The 22854-nt window shown below is 40.5% G+C and overlaps 2 protein-coding genes across 2 annotated transcripts; one reads left to right on the top strand and one right to left on the bottom strand.

The window, feature by feature from the left end:
• Window positions 1-278: 278 nt before the first annotated feature.
• tom1l2a (target of myb1 like 2 membrane trafficking protein a) lies at window positions 279-16795 on the bottom strand. The gene is made up of 15 exons (XM_083896413.1): window positions 16717-16795; window positions 12877-12961; window positions 11465-11543; window positions 10910-11059; window positions 10621-10755; window positions 10392-10535; window positions 9697-9813; window positions 8739-8872; window positions 8321-8363; window positions 7008-7179; window positions 6548-6662; window positions 6084-6159; window positions 3254-3313; window positions 2719-2755; window positions 279-2614 (listed from the first exon to the last, which is right to left on the bottom strand). Exons 1-15 carry the CDS (start codon window positions 16766-16768, stop codon window positions 2469-2471), a joined length of 1545 nt encoding a protein of 514 aa, XP_083752539.1. The 5' UTR covers window positions 16769-16795; the 3' UTR covers window positions 279-2468.
• Window positions 16796-18286: 1491 nt separating this feature from the next.
• drc3 (dynein regulatory complex subunit 3) lies at window positions 18287-22801 on the top strand (the record flags this gene model as incomplete). Its single annotated transcript, XM_083895805.1, is given in 11 exon segments — window positions 18287-18446; window positions 18563-18679; window positions 18793-18959; window positions 19052-19198; window positions 19299-19418; window positions 19512-19681; window positions 19683-19878; window positions 20862-20993; window positions 21387-21500; window positions 22450-22581; window positions 22694-22801. Coding segments are annotated over 11 exon segments (1563 nt in total).
• Between the last annotated feature and the right edge of the window lie 53 nt (window positions 22802-22854).

A 22854-nucleotide genomic window follows, 5' to 3' on the forward strand; every position in this document is an offset into this window, starting at 1 on the left:
AAAAGTCTTAAAATATCAAGGTGTAAACAAAGTTTGTTTACATTTTACATGTACCAAGATTTTGGAGCATCATTGTTGATGTGCCCATAACCACCATACGGGAGAGGGGGCGATGGGTTCATGTGACAATGCATGGCCAGTACAGTGCTTTTCACTGACTGATGCCATGTTGCATCAGCAGATGCATGAAGAAAAGGAGAGAACCTGTGACACAATCCTTTACTATAAAATAACGACAAACATTTGTGAGGTAGAGGTCACACACTGCTAGTGTTTTATTGGGCAGTTACATACGTACAACGTGCATTAGGTCAAACAAAAAAAATCTGACCATTACGTGATGGCAGCAGATGGAACAGCCAAACCCACAAGAGACCAAACAGCAGAAAACAAGCCTCATATCTGTGTCCACAAAATGTTCACTAAATGCTGCGTTATCTATATTAAAAGACATTCAGTAACAATTTTGAGATGTAGCCACAATTCCGAGGAATACATGTTGCTATAAAGACTTGAGCTTCATAAAAGCAAGTAACACAATGACGCTCTGTTAACGATCCAGAAACACATTGTACATATACATAAAACGTCCCTTTCAAAGGATCTTGTTTCATTTTAGTAATGCTTTAAGCCTGCATGGTTTTATAAAATAAAAAAATAAAAATCACAATAATCAACAGCAAATTTAATGCTATTATCTCAGTTGCCTGGCAAACATATTGAACCTATATGACCATACTGCATTAAAACTGACAGTTAAAGCTCATTAGTGATAGAGGTTACAACTGTAACTGGTACAAATCATAGTGATTACATAGACACACAATCATGAATATTTTCCTCCACTGGGAGAACTATGGTGAAAACTGTTCATAAAACAAGAAACTCTGATTAGGGTTGAAGATTTCAATGGACTTCCTCTGATGGACAAGGCTTGTAATGTTAAAAACAAGACAATCCGCATGAGAGCTCGTGAAATGACATTGAAAAGAAAATATGACTGCATGCATGAAATGTATAACTGTGTTTGCTTGATCCAACACAGGTACAAGCATGTTTATCCTTACATGACCTATAAAAACACAATCAGGGGACCAGATAATACATGAACATTTCTGCCGTCTGGGTTTTATGAGCTAATACATTTTGACCAGATACAGAAATATTGTATTTTGAGGTATATACATTATTCAGTATAGAATAAGTGAGGACCCATCTATGCAAATACATCCTTTAATACTTTAGAGTATTTTATTTAACAATAATGCCAGCGCTGAGTCATTTGATAATTTGAAAAACAACTTTCGCTTGTATCTTTGTGCAATTTCTAATACTTTTTTGCAATCACACTTTTGACAGTTCATCTACCCACTTCTGTGGGAACAGGAGCTGTGATTACACGGTTAGAAAAGTTATGTGCAAAATGAAGTCAATCTAAAGGCCATTTCCCATCCCCTAGAAAAATAGTAACCATCTTTTAAACACAAAGGAGAAAATACAGGTTGGTTTTTGCTTCAAAGTGCACTGACCTTAATTATAGCAGGGGAAGGAAAAATGTGCATGACGCAACAACGTGATTATTGATGAGCAAGGGATATTAAGAGCTAGCTGTTCATTAAAGCCTTCATAGTCTTTGGAATGGCTACACGTGTTAGTTCAAATATTTCTCTTAGTTTAAGTGTTGAAGCTTTTTAGAGGACTGAAAATATGAATGGACCAACTTCCTTCCCCTTACATTACAGAGATTCAATTTGTTTTTTCTCTACATCCCTTTGGTTAAACAAATACTGGTACACACAATAAGCTATGCTTTAGCTGTTGCATTCCCAGTTAGCAAAGTTTGCCTGCCAACATATTAATTGTATCTACATTGCTTCAGGCACCATTGCACACATTAGTTTTTTGACTGTAACTCTGTCTGGTGTACAAAAAAAAATGCATGGATCAACCATAACCACAGAGCTAGTACAGAGTACAGAACGAATTAATAAAACAATAAATGCATAAATTAGAAATCAGATGAATGTAGTACAATATTGTCCTAATTTTGTTTCCATACTGACTCAATCCATGGACCTGCAGCCAAAGATTTCATTAATCTCGCAGCAATAGTCCAAGTTATTTTTGTTTTTTTTTCAAACCACATCAGAAAAACAGTCAGGTTGCCCTCCTTTGGCGGAATGTTACAAACGCAAGGCTGCAAGTAGTACATCCCATACAACAGGTTAATACATCCATATATAGTGAAAATGCAGCACAGTAATGCACAGCACACATGTTGGAACTCTTTACATTAGAGCAACACTGTGGCACAAGCATGACAAAGAGGAGGAGATCACTTGCTAGAGCACTGCCACTCAGCTAGTAGCTGTGAAAGGGGACTAGAAAGACTGTTGGGGGGGGGGGGGTCATATTTGACGAGTCCTTCAGATGCCCTGGAGAGGCATCAAGGTTCTCGGGGGAACATACTACAAGGCAAAGAGGGCGTCTTCTGTCCGTTCAGCCTTTTTGAGGGAGCCACCAGGGGCTCGGGCTGGGTGAGCATGGTTAGCTGCCGGAGGAGAGGGAAGAGTGTCTGATGCCTTTGCTCGCTCTTCCAGGAACTTATCGAACTCTGGAGGAAATACATTTATTTTCCTTTCAGTCATGTACTTTAAAGGTTTAGCACGTTTAAGCTAGTGGATGATACACAATTGTTTACATTAATTGAGTCTGTACCTTCACTGGTCACCCCTTCCTCACTGGCATCCCCTTTCTATTCAAGGTGAAAAGGAAAAGGAAAATACACGTTAATAGAAACTACTGAATTGTCTTTGCTTTCAATGACAGATATAGACCATAAACATTTCACAAAGCAAGTCATATACAAAAGTTCAAACAGAATAATCCAAACAAAGCTGCTCATGAAGAATCCATCAGTCATGCATCCTTCACACACGTCTGACAGTTGGACTCAACAGGAAACCTTCTTGAGCCCAAGTTCACAACCACCACATGTACTATATACGTCAAGTAAGACCAGCATATCATGTTTGAACTTATTTATTAGTGTCATGTTAGCTGAAGAAATATCACTCATTGCTGAAAATAAGTTAGAGAACAGTGAATGAAAGGATGATAAATTAAAGGAAGTTTTGTTTGTACCCAGTTATGAAGTGAATGAATAAAAGCAAAACACAACAAACAAAAATAAAGAGATGGAGAAAGTAGAGGAGAAATAGAGAAGATATAAATCAGGGTAAAGAAGTCTCACCACGTCAGCACAGAGCCACTCCTCTATGTCATCCATGACAGAGGACTGCGAGACAGGGATCTATGGAGCAAAGCCATGGACAAACCACCAGCCAGCACCAAAGCCACAGACACCCAACCCCAACAACAAAAACAAAAATTGTAACACACACAAATAACTAGAATAGGTGTCAAATTAGGAAAAATAACAATAATAAAACAAATCAAAGGGAGAACAAAAAGAAAATCTGCTTTGCCAACACTGTGCTCTCACTGCTTTATCGAGTGCAACACCCTGCTACTCGTTGTGTATTGTTCTTATTAGTTCTGTAGAGCTGCCATGGCTCAAAAGCTGCCGGCTAATGTCGCACAGCAGTGTTAATCATTCCACATCATTAGTTAATGAGCAAATCACTGGAACACCGATTAAGAGATTGATTGGTTGGGAAAAGCGGCTGTAGAGAGGCAAACACAAACATGGAGGGCTCACACACACACACACACACACACACACACACACACACACACACACACACACACACACACACACACACACACACACACACACACACACACACACACACACACACACACACACACACACACACACACACAGGTCGCACGGGACATGAGCAATGCTGCATGGTGTGCAGTGATTGTTATTATTGAAGCCATGTTAGAGTGAACGATGGACATTTATATTCATGTCGGCGATGTCAACAAACAGTCAGGATTAGCAGTAAATGGGGCAAAAAGCGGGTTGAAATTGATGGCACGAAAACCTTTAGATACATACATGGGAAGTAACAAGGAATGTACATGCATGTGTTTGTTGTTGTTAGGGGAAAAAAAACAGAAAAGGTGTCAAGTTTTTCCTAGTCCTTTCGCTGCCAGCCTACCCATTGTCAATGATGAACAGATGTAAGAAATATTTTTTTCTTGACATCCTGTTAGAAAAAGAACACTGATGGGGGTTCCTTGTGAGATCACAGTGGATACGGTGAACGAGGAAATCGAAAGAAAAGCCACGGCAGTGGGTCAGTGAAAGTGATTCAGAGAAAAAAAAACAACACACAGAGTAGAAGGCAGGTGTGTAAGGGAAAGTGATCAATAACACCTCTGTGTCCCTAATCCAACTCACAGGAATTATAGTGATAAAAGCATCATCCTTCATTTTGGAAAAACCTGCAACAAATTTATAGTTATGCTAATATGTTAGTGATATCTATTTCGGACATGTGAGTTCGTAACTCATAGCTTAAATGTATTATTTAAAATCCACAAACCGCACTCACAAATACTCACCACTACACAGCAAACTGCTTTTAATTATCTTAATCTTTCATTCTCAGATGTCATTTTATTTTCAGTACGATATTAATGTCCATCTTTGTTGATAGGACTTAGTTTGCTGTGTAGCTTAAGGATCTGTACTCCCCCATTACTTTAGTGTGCGACTGTTAAGGGGTGGATTCAGCATATGGATGCTCCCAAGGACCAGATATACTCATTATTTCATCCACAGAGGGGAAAGTGTCAGTGTTTAGTACTCTTATCAATAAATTACAGTAGAGCTGAGCAATATGGATAAAAACCCTATATCACAATGGATCATAATAATGAATTTTCTGGAAATTCAACTGGTCTGCAAATGCCGGATAAGATATCTGGCTTATCGAGTGAATGGTACAACAAATCATTTACATTACATAAAATCCAGCAGATTTAATTTTACTACAGCCAATAAAAATACATCTTAAATGGATATTTCAGCAAAACCAGTGGTATATGTATTGTCATATTGCCCAACACTAAAGTATATCATCTGAGCTAGATAGATATGGGAGGTGGTGGGAAGGAGAAAGATTTTGTGGGTTCTGGTCCTCCTTGAGCATTCTAGGACAGAGTAGTGCAATGAGGCTGAAAATGAAGTGCAGCTTATGAGGGCCATGGGTGATGGTGGAGGAGGTTGACTGCAGGAGTGATGGCAGACATGAGGGAGTGTTAGGAGGAGGACACACTGAGGATGGAGTCCTCACCATTCCTTGGGTAATTAGCCAGCTGTCTATGGGCAGCTCCTGATCTGCTGGGTTATCATCACCTTTTACCCTCAGCTGAATCAACAACAGAACAACACCTTACACAAGAGAAGAAAGGTAGCAGGCCCCCACCACAGCATACAGTGCAGAGAGAGAGACAGAGGAAAAGTCAAATATGCAAGAGAATATTTTGATTTAAAGAGACAAATGATGCGAGAGAGAAAAAAAAATGGGAGAAAGGTTCATTCCATAGAAATGAAAATACAGATGAATTAAAAGTACTGCTTCAAAAACAGCACCCGGGGTAACTTAAAAATGGATGGTATGTCACCACTGATTGTGTGCGTGTCTGTGCCTGTGTGTATTTGTGTCTGTGTGACTACAAGTTTCACAATCTGCGTATTTTGTGATAACCATTCAAATACATTGGCCAACAAGGATATATTGAACTTAACATGTGACCCTTTGTGTTTGATCTTCTGTGCAAACTGTAAAGGTAAACAGGAACTGGAGAGAGAAAAGCTGATAACCACTTTGATCTTACCCAAGACAAATGCAATGAGTGGAAATTATTAGAGATTTTGCATCAGTTTTGGGTACTTATTCACCAAAGAAAGCTTTGGTTATAGTTCAAGTATCACTACACACAAGAGAAATATCACTGTTGAACAAACAGTAATACGGACCATCACATGCAGAGAGTGTCTAAATGCTGGAACAGGAACCTTTGACAGCCACGTAAATAAAAAACACACAGCACCCACACTCCACATGGGTGAAAGCTTCATTACCCATGTGCTTCAGTGTACTCACCCCTCCTGTGTTGTGCTGTCTCACATCCAGAGCTGAGGCCAGGCCGCCCAGCGCCTGTGGGTCCTCATACTTTACACTGTGTGCAAAACAATAAACAACATGGATAAGATACAGCGCAGAAGCGCAGCACAAACAAAAACAACACACAAGAAGACATACCAGCTGCACAGCCAAATCACTTATCACATTTTTCTCAAATGGGAAACATGTCTCACTTCCTTTCATGTTTATTCTCTTTGCCGAAAATGTTCAAAACACTGCTAAATACAATAATATCTTGGCAAAGATGGAGGGAATGAGCTCATTTAAGAAAATGTGGTAAGGGCCAGTACAAAAACACAGCTGTGTGCCATTACAGTTTTTAAGTGTGGAAGGGTAGGATTTATTGAATATACTGAGACCCTGAATAGCATTCATGAGAGGACCTGGGCTCAGACCAGAACCACAGTGAAATCCAGACCTACTTTTTGCGTTGTTCAGCCAGAGAGCTACTCCTGGTCTGGGCAAACATGTCAAAGTCATCCTGTTTGCGGCCTGGTAGAGACGACAGAGTGCCGCTCACACTGTCTGAACCTACATCTGGAGTGAGATGGACACGGAAGAGAGAAGGACAGGAAAAGTGGAACAATTCAGGATCAGGTAAAAATTATTTGAACAAAAAAAAGAAGTGAAAAAATACATGTAATGCAGATTTAAGTTTGACTGAAGTTTTAAAATCTCCCATTCAGCACTATGTGGCTGCCTATACTTAAATAAGAAATGCAATACATGTACGCTTTAATCAGGTTTGTGCAGTGAGTTACGTTGATGGCCTTATTTCCCATTAGCAGCCAGATTAAGAGCCTTTTTTTTTTACACTCTGCTGAATCTCCATTGTCAGGACTGGCGTAGGGCAAGACATACAGTAATGCATTATGTTCTTACCAAGGCCAGCTAGAGCAGTGGACAGTGATGCTGTAGTGGGGTGATGAGGTGGGGAGGCAGTGGCCGCAACAGTGGACTGAGGTGGGGGGCTGGATGTGACCCTGGGCGTGACCACAGCAGGGGAACCAGGGCCCAGGTCTATCAGGTTGTCATCTGTGGCCTCACTCAACATCTGTCAAGGGGAAAAATGAGAGGGAAAGAAAAGAAGGTCGACTGTCAGCAATTACGATCGAATATAAGCATGCAGTGCCAGGCAGAAAAAAAAGATTAAGTTGATAAAATTGACAATCTCGAACAACACTGTGGGTCAGTAGTTGTGGACTAGTGGCTAGACACAGCAACAACAGAGGGGACTATATCATATACATATAAAAAAGGGACGTAGTGTTCCGGCTGAAAAAGTATCTCAGGATTTGAAGCTATGAGATTCAAATTCGATGGGGTGAGTTGACAGTTTTTGCAACCAGAAATTCACAGATGCCTATGTGCAATGTTTTATCGTCTATTTTAGGCAATAAATAAGAAGAAGAAGAAAGAAGAAGACATGAAAATAGCGATTGAGATGAAAATGACTTCCTGGGCTTCTTTTCAAATCAGAGGACTACGTACATGTTTTTATATACAGTCTATGGGTAGAATAAACACTAAACTAAACACGCAACTTCAGATGCATGAGACAGAAAGAAAGAGGGAGGTGAGAAGGGGACAATCTGAAAACTATCTATTCTACACAATATTGGACACAATGTATGGGACGATTAAGCGATAACTCCTTAACATTCATCACTTTGTTCACCCACACACACTGGCTTGGATTGAACATCGGCGTCATACTTGCCTCAGACAGCTAGCCACAACACAAACAGACAGAGCACACAGAAAGATCATGGGAATGCAGACACAAACAGCTATTTGGGATGCAGTGAGAGACGTCTCAGTCGTCTGGCAAATCACAGACACTGGCAAACGTACACTTTGAATAACACGTTGGAACACTTTCTGCTTTGCGATGTCCGATTTTGCAAAGCTGCAAAAGCAACGCACTTATGTAACATATCCATGCTGCAGTGGAGCGTTGTGAATTCAGACACCGACACAGTAAAATTAGCACAACAAACGGCGATGTGGACCCGTTTGTGTTTGAAACATCCCCCACAGTGTCCCCAAAGTTATTGCCACAGGCAATGTAGCTGTCAAAATATTTCTGAAAACAGGCTTAAAGCAAACAGAATAGAGGTAATCCTAAGAGAGAATTGGAGGCGTTGGATATCTGCTATTGCGCTGCATGCAGAGTGTTGATTGATGGTACTTACCCCATTGTTCTGCGCAGCTCTACCCAACCTGCACCTCTCATACCTGTGAAGAGCACGAAAACTTTTGAATGTTCTACATAATTCTTTGTGGCTTTCAAAAGCTCATCTACGATTCATCTTTAGAAAAACCTTATGAAAGACAGGTTTTAACAGTTTGAAGCCACAGACTGTCTTAAAAGTAATGAGGTAAGCGTATTATCACAGAGGGTTGGAGATAAAGGGAGATAGAGAGTACAATGAGCAAAAACTTTAAGCAGTTGGGCATGCAAAAACTATATTACCATCACAAAGAAGGCTATGAAAGACATGAATTCAACTTTAAGTGTGTTTTTCTGATCATCACAGCATCTTAAAAGAAATATTTCCCTCCCCTGTTTTGCTAATGAAATAAACTAATGGATGTTTCAGTTGACTGTACCTCTCATATCGGAGGAAAATGTTGTTGAGGTCATCATTGACATGGAGCAGCTCCTCTGTCACTTCCTCATTAGAAACGCGTGAAATCAGCTCGACCACTCTTTGCTGCATCGCCCTGCATGTCCGGTTCAACTCCTTAAAAGATTGGAACATGGACATACAGTATACTGTAGATCAAAGTCATCAACCGATAATTCAACAGACGACCAAATACACACACAAAGAGTGAGATGCAGTCATAGGACACACTAGAAATTGTATATAAACTAATGGCTCCTATTAACAAATCATTGTGTCAGACAGTCTATCGTTCAATTTTGACAGAATGGGTGGAAACCTTTTTTTTTTAAATTGAGGAAATTGCTTTACAATAAACGTAATATGTATTCTACGAGCTCCAAACAACTCACAGACATTTTCTAAATGTTTTGTCAAAAACCGCTGAGGACAAAAGAGAGTAAATCAGTCTGAAAACCCCCTACATAACTATCAAAACCAACTATAAAGGGTTCCTGAGCACAAAATCTGAAGTTTGTAGTTGACACAAATACCCAAGTTCACCTTATCTAAGGGGATTAAACTTTTTAATACCATTGGTTAATGATCAATTCAAAGGCTTTTACCACAGCCAGCTGAATGATGAGAAGTTGTGCTGGAGTTACCTCTGAAAACCTAGGATAGCACTCCCCCTAGTGGCTGAAAATAGGTTAGTTTGGAAGAAATCTCAAAGCTTGTAGCTCTAAATCTCCTTGTTGTCTTTAAGTAAGAGAGGGATAAAATTGTGACCTCTTAACAGATGGCTACGAATAATATGGATTTTCAAAACTACATTAAACACTAACCAATCAAACCACGTTCCCACTGTTAATTGTGATGTGAAGCCATGTGGTCAAACACAAAATAAGTAAATGAGTTGCACGTGTGCAGTTAGACTGAACTGTACTGTGTATTCATCTAACCTGCAGCAGCTCTAGGTCAGAGGCATCTTCCTGGCCAGGGACGATCTCTGTGAGCATCTCTGACATGACTTTGACGTTTCCTCTCACGACGTCCAACTCGCTGCGCAGCCGAGCGATCTGAAAGCACAGAGAGTCAAAGGTCACAGCACATGTTCCAGAAGGCAGCAGAATAGTTGTGAAAGACGGTAATCTGCTTTAAAATCTCTACACTTAATGACTGAACTCTGGATAAAGAGTTGCTGACAGACTCTGGTGAAATTGACCTTTATCATGCAGCGTCTAAACCGTTTGAAAAAAAACTTTTCTTGGGGTGTTGCACTTCAGCAATCAAAAACTGGGAGAGCAGAGATGCCGCCTCCCTGAATTAATGAAGTAATTCAGCGAGGCTTAGAAAAAAAATCTAAATGAAAGGATTACTAGTGCTTTTCCCTTACCCCAGCTTGTCTGTTTAATTCATATGTAGAGATAAAAAATAAAGGTTTGACATACTTTTAGCCCAAGTGCTAAAAGGCTGCATGAAGTTGAGATACTTTCATTATGGTGTGATGTGGCACGTCGTAACAGATGAACCACGCTGCTCTCCTTGGCATGCAGGTATAAGGCACATCTCCAGTGAAATGAATGTATTCGTACATGCAAAATACGATTACAGCAACGAGTAAAGTGCAAATGAATACGACAGCTGTTGATGTCACCTGTTCAGGGGTAGCTGTGATGGGGCTGGGCGCGGTGGAGGCATGCGCAGCAGCAACAGGAGCCGGGGCAGGTTTAGGACTCTCGGCTGCGGGTGATTTAGGGGCGAGGTACTTGATCATGGCTGGGTCCACCTCAGGTGTACCCTGGTTAAAAGAAAAATTATAGCCCTTTAGAATACTGCCAAGTGAAAATGCATGTGTTTTGTAACCCGTGCGTTGGTCTTCTCACCCTCTGTGGCGTGTGGATGGGAGACAGTGCATCCAGGTCTGCCATTGGGAATTCAATGCCTTTCCTTTTAAGTTCCTCATAAATATGGACGACACCAGTAAGATCAGGGCTACTCCTGAAGGCGTCGGCCCAGGCCTGACAAGAGACACACACACACACATTTATATCACAGTTTCCTGATTACGTCACAGTAAAAAATAAATACTTTTAACTGCTCTGTGTGCAAATCCTGTCAAATAAATTCACACAATGATGATTAAGCTCCAAATGACTGAAGAAAGCTGAATACCTGTATGAGCGACAGCACTTTGTCTTGAACTATAGTTGGAGGATTGGATTTCGGGGAGATGATTTTGACCAAAACGCCGTCGATGAAATCTCTGTTGGCCACCTGGACATGAAACCTGTGGCCACAGTTCTTCACGCATGTTTCCAGTACCTGCAGAGAGGCAGAGGATTACAAACAGAGACAGAGAAAGTCTGCAGAGAAAGAAAAGACACACTTGTTCACAAAACATCTCAGTCAGGATGCAGAGGAGCGTTTACCAGCAGAGCTATCAAAGATAGAGGGAGGAGGCAATGGCTGCTATAAAGAAAATGAAAGACGAGCAATGTCAGACTGAGAGAAAAGACGCAGTGGTGTAAAGTGACGGACAACACAACAGGAGAGGCCAGGTTTAATGCAGGGAGCAACCTTTTGATGAGGAATATAAAAACTGTAAAGCATGCAAACGACAACAGCAGGACACAACAGACGAGGCTTTATGAGAGTGAAACCCTCACAAAAGGTTCCAAGGTTTAAAGCCACTTTAACGGCACAAGACCCACTGATTTGCCACCTTACCGTTAGCGCCAGCATCACTTCTCTGAAGTTCTTGTTGCCACCGAGTCTCTTCCTCAGTGCTCGCATGGAATCTTTTGGCCTAGAGGGAGTCAAGAGAGAAAAGACCTAGACTAAGAGTAGGCATAGTATCTTTGTTGGAATACATTTGTTTGTGTGCCACACGAGAACACATGCCAAGCAGTCTGTCAGCGCAACAGTCTGACTAAAACCGAGATGCATCGTCACACCATCTGTTTCTTTTGTTTTTGCTTTTCGCGGGACTGTGTTTCTCCAATGAACAGGATCAAAGCTGTCCAAGCATGAAGAGCTCATTGGCTCTGTGCCTGCGACTGCCGATCTTTTCACTGCAGATCAGACCAAACATAAGTTTCTCGTACATTTACCAAGTTCACATTTTCTACCAGGCTTTTATTTAGTCGTGATTGAAGACAGGAGATTATATTAAGTATGAGATGTTTTACATACGGCATTTCTAGACACTTGTCTGTAAATGTAACTGTCTGCTAGGTGACTATTAGGTCCCTATTAGGTTTAGGATTATATGATAGAGTGTAGTGCATCTATTTTTAGCATTCATTATTGCTCTGATCAAAATTAGAAAATGTAAATATTCTTTGGTCAAAAAATGTTTATTCTAACTCTGGGGTGACGCAGAACTAATGAACATCTTGAGGACAAGACGTTTAGTGTTCTGTGATGATGAACACGGTCTCTGTCACTGCGTGTGTGCCATTGAGTGTGACAGAGAACCCATGTCGCATGCCAGTACAATGAGTGTGTGTGTAGGCATGAAGAGAATGTGAAATGCTGGGGGAAACGGAAAAGAGGACAGCGATGAAGACAGAATACAATAAAACATATTAGAAAATACATTTAATCAAAGTATGATCTTTTTAGTATGTCCTCCTGTAACTTAGTGATGACTTTCTCTGGGGGACATGTTTATCACAAGTGAATGTAATGGTTTTACTGTATGTGAGAAAATCACAGGCAGAACAACATGTTCAAGAACTAGTGCTGTTGCAAGCTAATAAAATAGAGTTAGCAATACATACACAGTTGAAAAAGCATGTTATCAAAAATAATGTTGATCTTCCAATGCACTGCTATTGGAAAGAAATGTAATTATTTGTAGAAGCTATCTTATAAATCATTGTAGGCTGGACATCTTCCAGTGTAGGAGGCTGGTACAAGAATTGCATTTGTTCTGTCACAGACACCTATAGAAAACAAAAGGCTTTCTGTCATGCGGTGTCTGCTGGTGAAACACAGTAAGTCAGTGTATTAACTGCTTGAGCGAGTGATACACTTTTTTTTGGTACAAATGACCTTACGAGTTCTGCATACATTAAATTAAAAACATACACGTTAGAACATAATAACACAATGATCAGGAACTCCATGAAGCTCACCCTTCATCCGTCTCATTTATGATGTCACAGATCTCCATGTTGAGGGTCCAGTCCTCGTTCTGCAGTCCTCCATCTGTGGCCCTCTCTAAAATAAAACACAAACAGTTCAACAACAATATTATCAGTATTTTAATTCATATTTGACTCGGCTGAAGTGTGTTAAGATGTCTGGTGTTGTTGTAGCAGAGAGAAAAAGAGAGAGCCAGGGACTTTTTCAAAACTGAGAACAGATACTAATTGTTGTTCTGCTTATTCTTGGTTCTGCACCAAGCTGAACCAGCACTGTGCTTGTCGCTGAAGAAAGCTTAAGTTTTGGTGCCCGTGCCAGTGTTTGCAATGTGCCAGCTGTCTCGCTTACAAGCATGATGCTGCATGTTTAGTCTGGCTCAGTTGTCGCCTGCGCCAAAGTCACTGGACACTTATTAAAAGCAAACTGTGCCCTGCATAACATTGAAAGTATCAATTGCTGTGTGCAAAAGTCACCTTGTGGCGACTGCAGTGATTCAAACAAATGAGTTATGTCCTCAAAGACGATGACAGAATACGCAGGTTTAGTCATATGTTATTTTACTCTTATGCATGTGTTTATATCTACGTCATTGTCTCAAGAAATAAGCAAAACCTTTCTAATTTTAACATAAAAACAACCACAGCCAGTCAATGATGACCACTGCTTCAACTCAAAGGTTAACTTGACATGAACTAATTAACCTACTTCTGAATTTCCAGAAACATACAGTATAACGTCATCATATAATGACAAAATATCAGCAACATTAGCACTGCGCAACACATTAGGGGCGACGGTAGCTCAGTGGTGGATCGAGTCGTCCTTCAGCCGGTGTAAAGCAGCATCATCAAGACTAGAAAAGCACTATAAATACAGACCATTTACCATATGAACACAACTACAACAGCCCACTCAGACGCTTCAGAGTAGCTATAATGTGAAGCTACTACAGGAAAAGTTTTCATGTCTTGCTTTGATCCATTTGCACTTGTAAAAGATTGTAAAGGTGGAAGTGGAAACAATCTACCTGTCATGGGAGAAAGTGAAGCTGAGAGTGGCTGTGATGTGTAAATGTGCTCGCTCCTAAACGTATACAAGAAGTGGCCACAGAGGCCTGGACACTCCAACTCACCATTTAAAGGAAAGAAATATTGTGATTCAGAATGTGAGAAGCTACAGTGATAAACTGTCATCAGTGTGTTCCAGACTGTGTCTCCTCCCTCCTCTCCTGTCCCCCAAGTCCATCCATCCTATCTGTGAAAGCTGATCTGTTATAGATCTGTTATATAGAATAGTCGTCACTGGGGTGGGATGTTCAGTGAAACAAAAAATGTTTTTCTTTTCTTTTTTAACTACAGCAAGTGGGCCCACGGTTGGTGTAGTGGTTAGCACTCTTGCCTTTGCAGCAAGAAGACCCGGGTTCCTGGGTTCGAGCCCCGTTTGGAACATCTTCGGAACAAGGGCCTTTCTGCAAGGAGTTTGCATGTTCTCCCCGTGTGTGCGTGGGTTTCCTCCGGGTTCTCCGGCTTCCTCCCACAGTCCAAAAAACATGCAATATGGGGATTAGGTGAATTGGTCACTCTAAATTGACCATAGGTGTGAGTGTGTGAGTGAATGGTTGTTTGTCTATATGTGGCCCTGTGATGGACTGGCGAACTGTCCAGGGTGTACCCCGCCTATCGCCCAATGTCTGCTGAGATAGGCACAGCACCCCCCGCAACCCTCTGGTGGAGGATAAAGCGGTAGATAATGGATGGATGGAAGCACTAAAAATTCTCACTGGGCCTTCCTTTAAGGAGGCTCCGACATGGAGCCTAATAGCCATGACTGATTCGTGCTCTCAACAACTTGTTATCAACTCACCATTGGGCAATTACAGAGAGACGGTTATACAAAAATAGAAATAGGACGCTTCTAAAAAAACCCGAATGTGTCTCTGTGTTTGGTTGTAAACAGCATCAAGAACATGAGTGAGGAAGAATTAACCAGCCACATCCACGAGTACATCCCGTATAATCTCCATAAGGGGACTGTCAGGTTTAAGGGGGCAGAGCATGGGTGGCAGAGAGGATAAAGAAAACATGTGATTTCCTCCATGTGAAAACAAGTTACAATGACCCTGGACAATAAGAGCCTTGCTAATGAAGTGAAATGCCTGCCGAGTGCATTCATTCATGATGTTTTGTCAGTCTCTCCAGTCCTGGGAATCAACACCACACCAGTGAAACCAGTCGATCACATGGCTTTACCAGTGGAAAGCTGTCACAGTCACACACATTGTTCACCACCTCCAACACCCTTTCTTGTCATTGTGTATCTCTTATCAGTTGCTTTATGTCTCCTCGGTCTGTCTCTTTCTAATTTTGTCAGGTAAGTCGATCCTTCACCTTGCTTTAACAGCCAGACAGTTGGCTCCGGTACGACACAGTGCAGCAACTCAGCAACCACAGGCACACATTGCAGTTACAGCCATCTATGTGAAATGGGAAAATCTGAGATATAAAGCATGACGCTCACTTGAACCTGAACAAGAGGATTGTCTGCGAGTAAAACACTAGACGTGATGTTTGGCGTTTGGTGCCTTAGTCTTCATGGCACATAGCAGCTGACCAGTAGGTGGTCATGAAGGAAGAATTTCACCCTCAAAACAATTTGTTTCTAGTTGCATCAATGAGCTGGAGTAAAGTTGTACGTTCAGTTTCTCTACATTCTATCTTAAAAAAAGTACTTAATGACACGAGACATTTAAACTTGTGACAGCCAGAAAAACGCCACTGTGATGGCTGTTGCATACTTTAATTTTCCATAAACTAGTAGGGAGAGAAATTAGTGTTTGGACCACATTGGTTTGTTTGTTGTGAGAGTTCTGATTAGTGAGTCACACAAATCTGGCTGTGAATGTTTCAACAACATGGTGCCCTTGATCGCTGACTGCTGAATTTATGTATTTATGAAATGTTGCTGCTAATGAAAGTCTGTGCATAGAGGAGCATGTGATATTTATTTTTGGATCGTATCGGATTCTAAATTTGTATATGTCCGTTGTATGATCCAGTGATTTTGACCAGTATCAGACCGATACTGAGTATGTATCAATTCATCCCTAATAATTATTAGACTTATTATAATAATAATAATAATAATACATTACCACTGTCAGTGTAAGAAATCATCTAAGATAGTTAAGGGTCTTGAATGGAACAGGAACATAAAAGTCCCCAACTTGTTATTTGTGTAGCTCTCGCAGAAATGTGATCACCAAAGATACAGACACAACAAGGCTGGGTGGAGTTTGATTTAACTATGAAATTTTGAAACAATGGGGGAAGATGTACAAAGACTGACGCAATCAAACACAAAATGATGGTGTAAATAAGCCACGTCTGTCTTCGTCTCAGCGGAACCAATGGGCACCAGATCTCCTCCGTGTATCCATCATCCATATTATTCACTCAACCAAAAAGTATTGTCAATTTTACTTCAGCAACTTAAAAAAAACACTCAGCTGAAACTTGGTTTCGGTTCTACAAGTCTCTACACATCGTGTCATTACACGGTCCGCCTCTAATTTCATTGTCTTACATTACACCGTCTTCACAAAAGCTGGTTAATAGTGACTTGTGATTAAATACGACTAAGTCAGGTAAGATTAGCAAGCTAACACTAGCGGGAAGCTCACGCCAAGTGGATGACGTTTGCAGGGATGATGCTAGCTCGCTGTTTCCACTGCCAAATCACAGCAGAAAACACACAAATGTTTGTCCGCGCCGACACTCAGTGTTTTGGAGAAAGTATCGCATCTGTAATGAATTGTTTCAAAGCTAACGTACCTACACACTGGCCCACGGGAGTGCTGTACGGATTGCCGAGTAAAAACTCCATTTTGACAACAAACAATCCGCTCAAGAATGACAGAGGCTGAGGCCCAGAGGCGGCTCTTACTAAGTCCCGCCCATAAACGAATCCAATTGGTCAAGACGCCCAAATAACCCAATATGATTGACTAGAAGCAATGTCAATCATATTTAACAACTCAAGCTGCGTTCAATGCACATTTTCCTGTGCATGGAATTATCCGTTTTGTGGTCGTGTTTGACTTAACGTACGTGAAATTCGTAAAAAAATTGGTCTGTTAAAATAGGCTCGTGATAAAGAATAAGACAGTAAACAGTAAACAATTACTGCTGGAGAATGGTGACAGTATATTACAAGATGAATATATAAAAACAAGAATGTACACAGTACTATACAAAATGGGTACCACTCTCAATTTGTGTTGCTTTTATGCAAGTCCAGTTCTGTGATGTTTGGCATTTGGATTTTATTGGAGTGAATGAATGATCAAACTTTCATTCAGTTAAACTCATACATACATACATACATACATACATACATACATATATGTACTGCTCAAGCATGTCTTGAGTAATCCTGGTGTAATAGACCTTTTTCACTGTGGATATTTGTTGACATTTTCATGATAAGTTGATAGAGAAACAATTACAATTGCTAAAACAACAAATCAGATGGTGTGTATTCTTATCGTCATTGCACTTTTGAGGGTCTTTAACCTTATTGATCAGGTCCACTGCAGATATCACAATAATAATTGTTTGCAATGGTAATGAAATATCAATATCAGTCAAAAATATATTGCCTTTATTATACTGCAACTGCAAACATTTTTACTGCTATTGACTGTTTCATACTTAATAGTTGCTTAAAAAAACAAAAAACTGTCGAAATCTTCTGGCAATGTCAGTTGTAAGTCTATTTGGAAGATAAAGGATTATTCTGAGCAGAATCGTCTGACCGTCCTTGAACGCAGCTTCAAGCCAAACAGTTGCTTAGCAACAGTTTGTAAACAACAGGGAACATCAAGGTACTACAACGTGTAGCCCTGGTCTTGAGAACTCTACATTTGACAAAACAACGGTTAAGTTTTACAGTTATTTTGGTAGGTAGTTTTTTAATATAATCATGTTAATACGGTGCTATCCTGGGCTAGGATTCCTAGCTACACCATTGGTCAGTATTTTGTCTTATTTTATTGTTTCCCTCCCCTTTCTCTCTCCCATTTTCTCCACAACCAGCTGAGCCTGGTAGTTGTACATCTATGAGTCTGGTTCTGGTTTATTCATGTTTAAAGGAAAAAAACATTTCTCTCCAATGACGCCAAGTGTGGAGATGCTGGGTTTTGTTTTCTCTCTATAATATTATATGGCCTTATTATAAAGTGTCTTGAGATGATGTACTGTATGTTGTGATTTGGTGCCATACACTTAAAGGTAAAAATTGATATACTGGTGAATACATTTCCATATTAATAATAAATCTGTACTTTTTTCTATGAGCAGAGGGACCAGTGAAGCATAAGCGGGACTATAGCCCTTTGTCAGCATGAGTGGATTCTGTGATAAATCTGAGCCCATTTTGATGAGTGACGAGATTCTGCAGAAAGCAGTCGGTGAGCAAACGCCTCATGATCACGCTGGGAGGGTCGACAAGGTCGAGGGAAAAGACTTAAAAGATGTCCTCAAAGTACGTCTGGAATACCTAAGTGAGTCCATACTTCTTTATAGTTTGTTTTTTTTTTGGTTTTTTTTGTTGTTTTTTAAATATATCAGTTGGAAGAAGAATTTGGGTTAATCAATTTGAGAATTTATTTGTTAACAGACATCTTGAAGATTAGCAACTTAAAGGACTTCACATCCTTGACCAGACTTGATCTGAACAATAATCTCATAGAGAGGATTGAGGGCCTGGATCATCTCTTGAATCTGACCTGGCTTAGTAAGATGAAGCTTTGTATTTACTATACCCTTATTTTGTAAGGGTTCAAGTCCATGAAACACACACCAATATTTTAATATATGTGCACAGTGAATGTCTAAATGTGTTTTTAGACCTGTCTTTTAACAGAATAAAGAAAATTGAAGGTCTGGAGTCTCTGCGGAAGCTTGAATTGCTGAATTTATGCGACAACAAAATCTCGGTCATTGAAAACATGGATAAGCTTGAGAAAATAACTAATTTCAGCTTCGCAAACAACCTCCTGGAACAGCTGGACAACGTAAACAAATATTTAAATGATCACGTCACGTATTATTTTAATTATGAATTGATTTACATTACAACCTAATGTAAATCAAATGCATTTCAAAGGTGCTCTATCTCAAGAAATTCAAGAATCTGTTCACCCTCAACCTCTATGGAAATCCTGTGTCCAAGGAGGATGATTACACTTTGTTCATCGCTGCTCACTTTCCAAACTTGATGTATCTGGATTACAGATTACTAAATGAAAAGACGGTGAGTAAAAACAAAGATATTATTGTAATGTTGCTATGTAACTATGCTTTAGCCAGTTTGTGTTGATGTATATCTAACCGGCATGTGTCTATATGTGCAGAAAAAAGAAGCTTCTACCAAGTACTATTGTGTCATTGAGGAAATGAGACACGAAGAGCTGCAGAAACAACAAGTTTTGGATGCTGAAAAACAACAGAAAGCTGAACTCCAACTACACACGGTGACGTAAAGCTCTGGTTTGGTGGCCCAATGAGTGTTTGTTGTCTGAAAAATGCACACAGGTTTAACGTCCGTACATTTCTTTTTCCTGCAGGATGCCTTTGTGGAGTTCCTCAATAGATCGTGTCTGTTTAAGAGCATGGTCAAAGATGATCCAGAGGCAGAGACACTACACTGTGTAGCAGGAGTGGCTCCTCTGCTTCAAACATATCCTTTGTTTCTTCTCATTCCCGCAGGTGTTTCTGACATATTCATCTGCGGCTTAATTCCTTGACCGCGCACTTACATTTGAGCAGCAAATGGTGGCACTTTGCCAGCAGTTGTTTGAAGTGGGCTTGGCTGAGCATAAGCAACGAGAGGCAGAGGTGAACTCCTTCCTGAGGGGTCAGACAAAGGCTGTGACAGACTACCAGCAGAGAGCAGCAAAGATATTGGCAGAATTTGAGCCGCAACATAAACAGGTGAGCTGAGAAGGATAATGAAGTCTTGTGCACAAGAATCTTGAACAGATGAACATATTAAAGTGTTGGGTCACACGGTGGAGCAGTGGCGAGCATTGTTGCTTCATGGGTCTTCTGTTTTGAGTTGACATCTTGTCCCCAGGCGCGCATAGGTTCTCTCTGGGTACTCCCACAGTCAATAAACATGTGAAAGGTGTGAATGGACAGAGGACTCCTGCTTTTACACCTCTCGTTTCCAAGCCTTCCAGGGAACAATGGTGGGCTTCACGTACAAGGAAGGATTTAAATTATTTTCTCTTTTGCACTCTTCCACTCTCTCGCCTGCTTCCTCCTCCTCCTCTTTCTTCTTTTTTGGTTCACGTGAACAGGGTAAACTTCCACTTCAAAGTGCACTCTTGCTGGTACACACACAGTAGCACAAGATGGCAGCCTCCTCTGTAGGCTCCCTGATACCTACAGTAGACAAAGGTAATAATAAAGGTGTGGAAACACTGGTTGGAAAGGTAGACTCCTTGTCCATTGGAGGAATGCGAAACGGCAGTTGCTCAGGTATAAATGTGGAGAGCCCACAATGATCTGGATCTCTCTCCAGCTACGATCACTCTCCTGTGAAGATTGACCTTTTCCTTGGAAAGAAAATAAAACCTTGTGGGCCAGCAGAAGTTCTCTATTTAATTTTTCACCAGCAGAAGAGAATGTCCTCAACATTGGCCTACAGTAGGTGATATAGGGATGATGTTTGCTATGTGTCTTTTGTTTCATCTACAATATGAGTAAGAATTTTAGTTTAATGACTGCTTTAACTATTATCCTCAAAACTATATGCATATATTTAAAGGGATTGTTATTCTAAGGCTACACGATCCAGATATATATGTGGTGTATTTGAATTTCTGCCAACAAACCCTGGTAAATGTAACACATTGGCCCTTTAAATCTGCTGAAAGACTGGTTAAAAACTCTTCATTCATGCTTTCATGTAGGTGCTTTTGGAGCTGCAGCAGTTATCGGACTCAGACGCAGTGGACGTCAGCCTCAGTCACCACAATAATGACATCCAACAGCTTTGCAACAGCCTCATGTCATGGGTGTTTCAGCTTGGCAGCCAGATGGAGGTAGGTGTGGTCGACATGTGACGAGACAGATGACAGATGACCCACACACACTGCTCTTTTTTTATTTATTTCAGGACCTCATCAAAGAGTTGGAGACCAACCTCTCAGAGATGACGGCCAACTTCATTGAATATGTTCAAGGAATATATCCTCTTTCACCATGGTTTACTGTTATAGTTTTAAATCAACTGTTGCCATTTATAGCGCAAATATATTCTGGAGAAATGTATCTTAATGAAATGTCAAATTAATTCACCACAGTATGATGTCTATCATATGCTTGCACTCTGGGTGCAGTTTAAACTAAACCTGAGTCTCATTGTATTTGCCTGTTTTGTCAATAATGCAATCCTTGGAAAATGGCTTCTTTGACCCAATCATACATTTGCCCAGTGTCGAGAGTTAGAGGATAATTATCACCGGAAGTTGCAAGAGATTGCTGTGGCTACTCTGAAGAAAGTGGCCACGGGCGATCGGGTTGAGAACATGCCGGAAGGAGTTAGAATGGTATGTTGTCTTTTTTTTTTTTTTACTAAAAAATACATCTGATGGACAGTTTTGTAATGTAACGAAATATACAAATACTTCATTATTACTATTGATACTAAAGTACAGTAAATGTCATATACTTTAAGACTTTTACTGAAGTAAAAAAGTGACTTCAACCTCTACCAAGAGGTAAGATACTTGTACTTTAACTTAAAGGTGCATTATGTAATAAATCTTAAGCAACTGGCCATAAAATCCTCCTAATATGTCACAGAGACTCAGGAATAATGTTCATATAACAAACTGAACTCACCAACAACAACAGAACAGACAAAATATTTGCATTAAAAATATCTATTTTGCAGACTGTCAATCATGTTTATGTTTTGAAATCATGTTTTGGCATGTGGCGCCACCTACTGCCATCTACCAATCATTGCTGTCAGTAGAGTCGCAGCTGCCGAGCAACCACGGGTTGCCAGTTACGTCAGAAAAAGAAACCTAAAAGACCTCGGTATTTTGAATTTGAATGTAGTAACCGTTTTTGGCCACATTCTTACATATGGCACCTTTAAGACTTTTACTGAAGTAAAAAAAATGACTTCCACTTCAAGATACTTGTACTTACCTAAGTATCCCGTTTATACAAGACTATAGCCGGTGTGGACAATTATAGTCTTATGTTGAAGACTGAGTCTTAAGTTTATTAAATTACAACCTAACATCTGCACACTCTGCCATGTTGACTCGCCTGTGTTATAATTTAGCTACGCTCTCTTAAAATCCTCACAGTCTCTTGATAACTTTAGCGAATAAATATGAAAATATACCGTATAAAAGAATCCATATCACATATGTTACTGGGGGATGACAGAGATTAATCTCAGTTGGTCATGTGGTGTGAGGACATGGTTCATTACCCGTGTCAGTGCCCTCAGCCCCATCACAGCCGTGTTTCCCTGTGCAGCTGTTTATGGACAAAGACGCGGTGATGGATGCTCTGGCCACGGCTCATGATAACCACCTGCAGAAGATCAACGACTGGGAGACTCAGTTGGTCGCAGGTGTCGAAGCCTGGGTAGTGGCCCATATTAAAGAGGTAGGGAGGTGGATTACCTCAGAGCGAGCAGCCCCAATTTATCCTTTATACAACTGACAACGTGCCTGACTCACATTCTTGTTATTGTTGTCTTTTTTATGTGTTATTACAGATTCAAGACAAAGAGCTTGAGCTGAACCGCACATGCATCTCATATATCCTCGAATGTAGAGACTATATGCAGGAGAATATGGAGAAGTTTCAGTTCCATGATTTTTAACATCCCCCTCCAGGACAACTTTAACTATTTTTTTTGTGTCCAACGAAAAACCT

Source organism: Microchirus variegatus (assembly GCF_963457635.1).
Source record: "Microchirus variegatus genome assembly, chromosome: 10".
Classification (NCBI taxonomy): Eukaryota; Metazoa; Chordata; class Actinopteri; order Pleuronectiformes; family Soleidae; genus Microchirus; species Microchirus variegatus.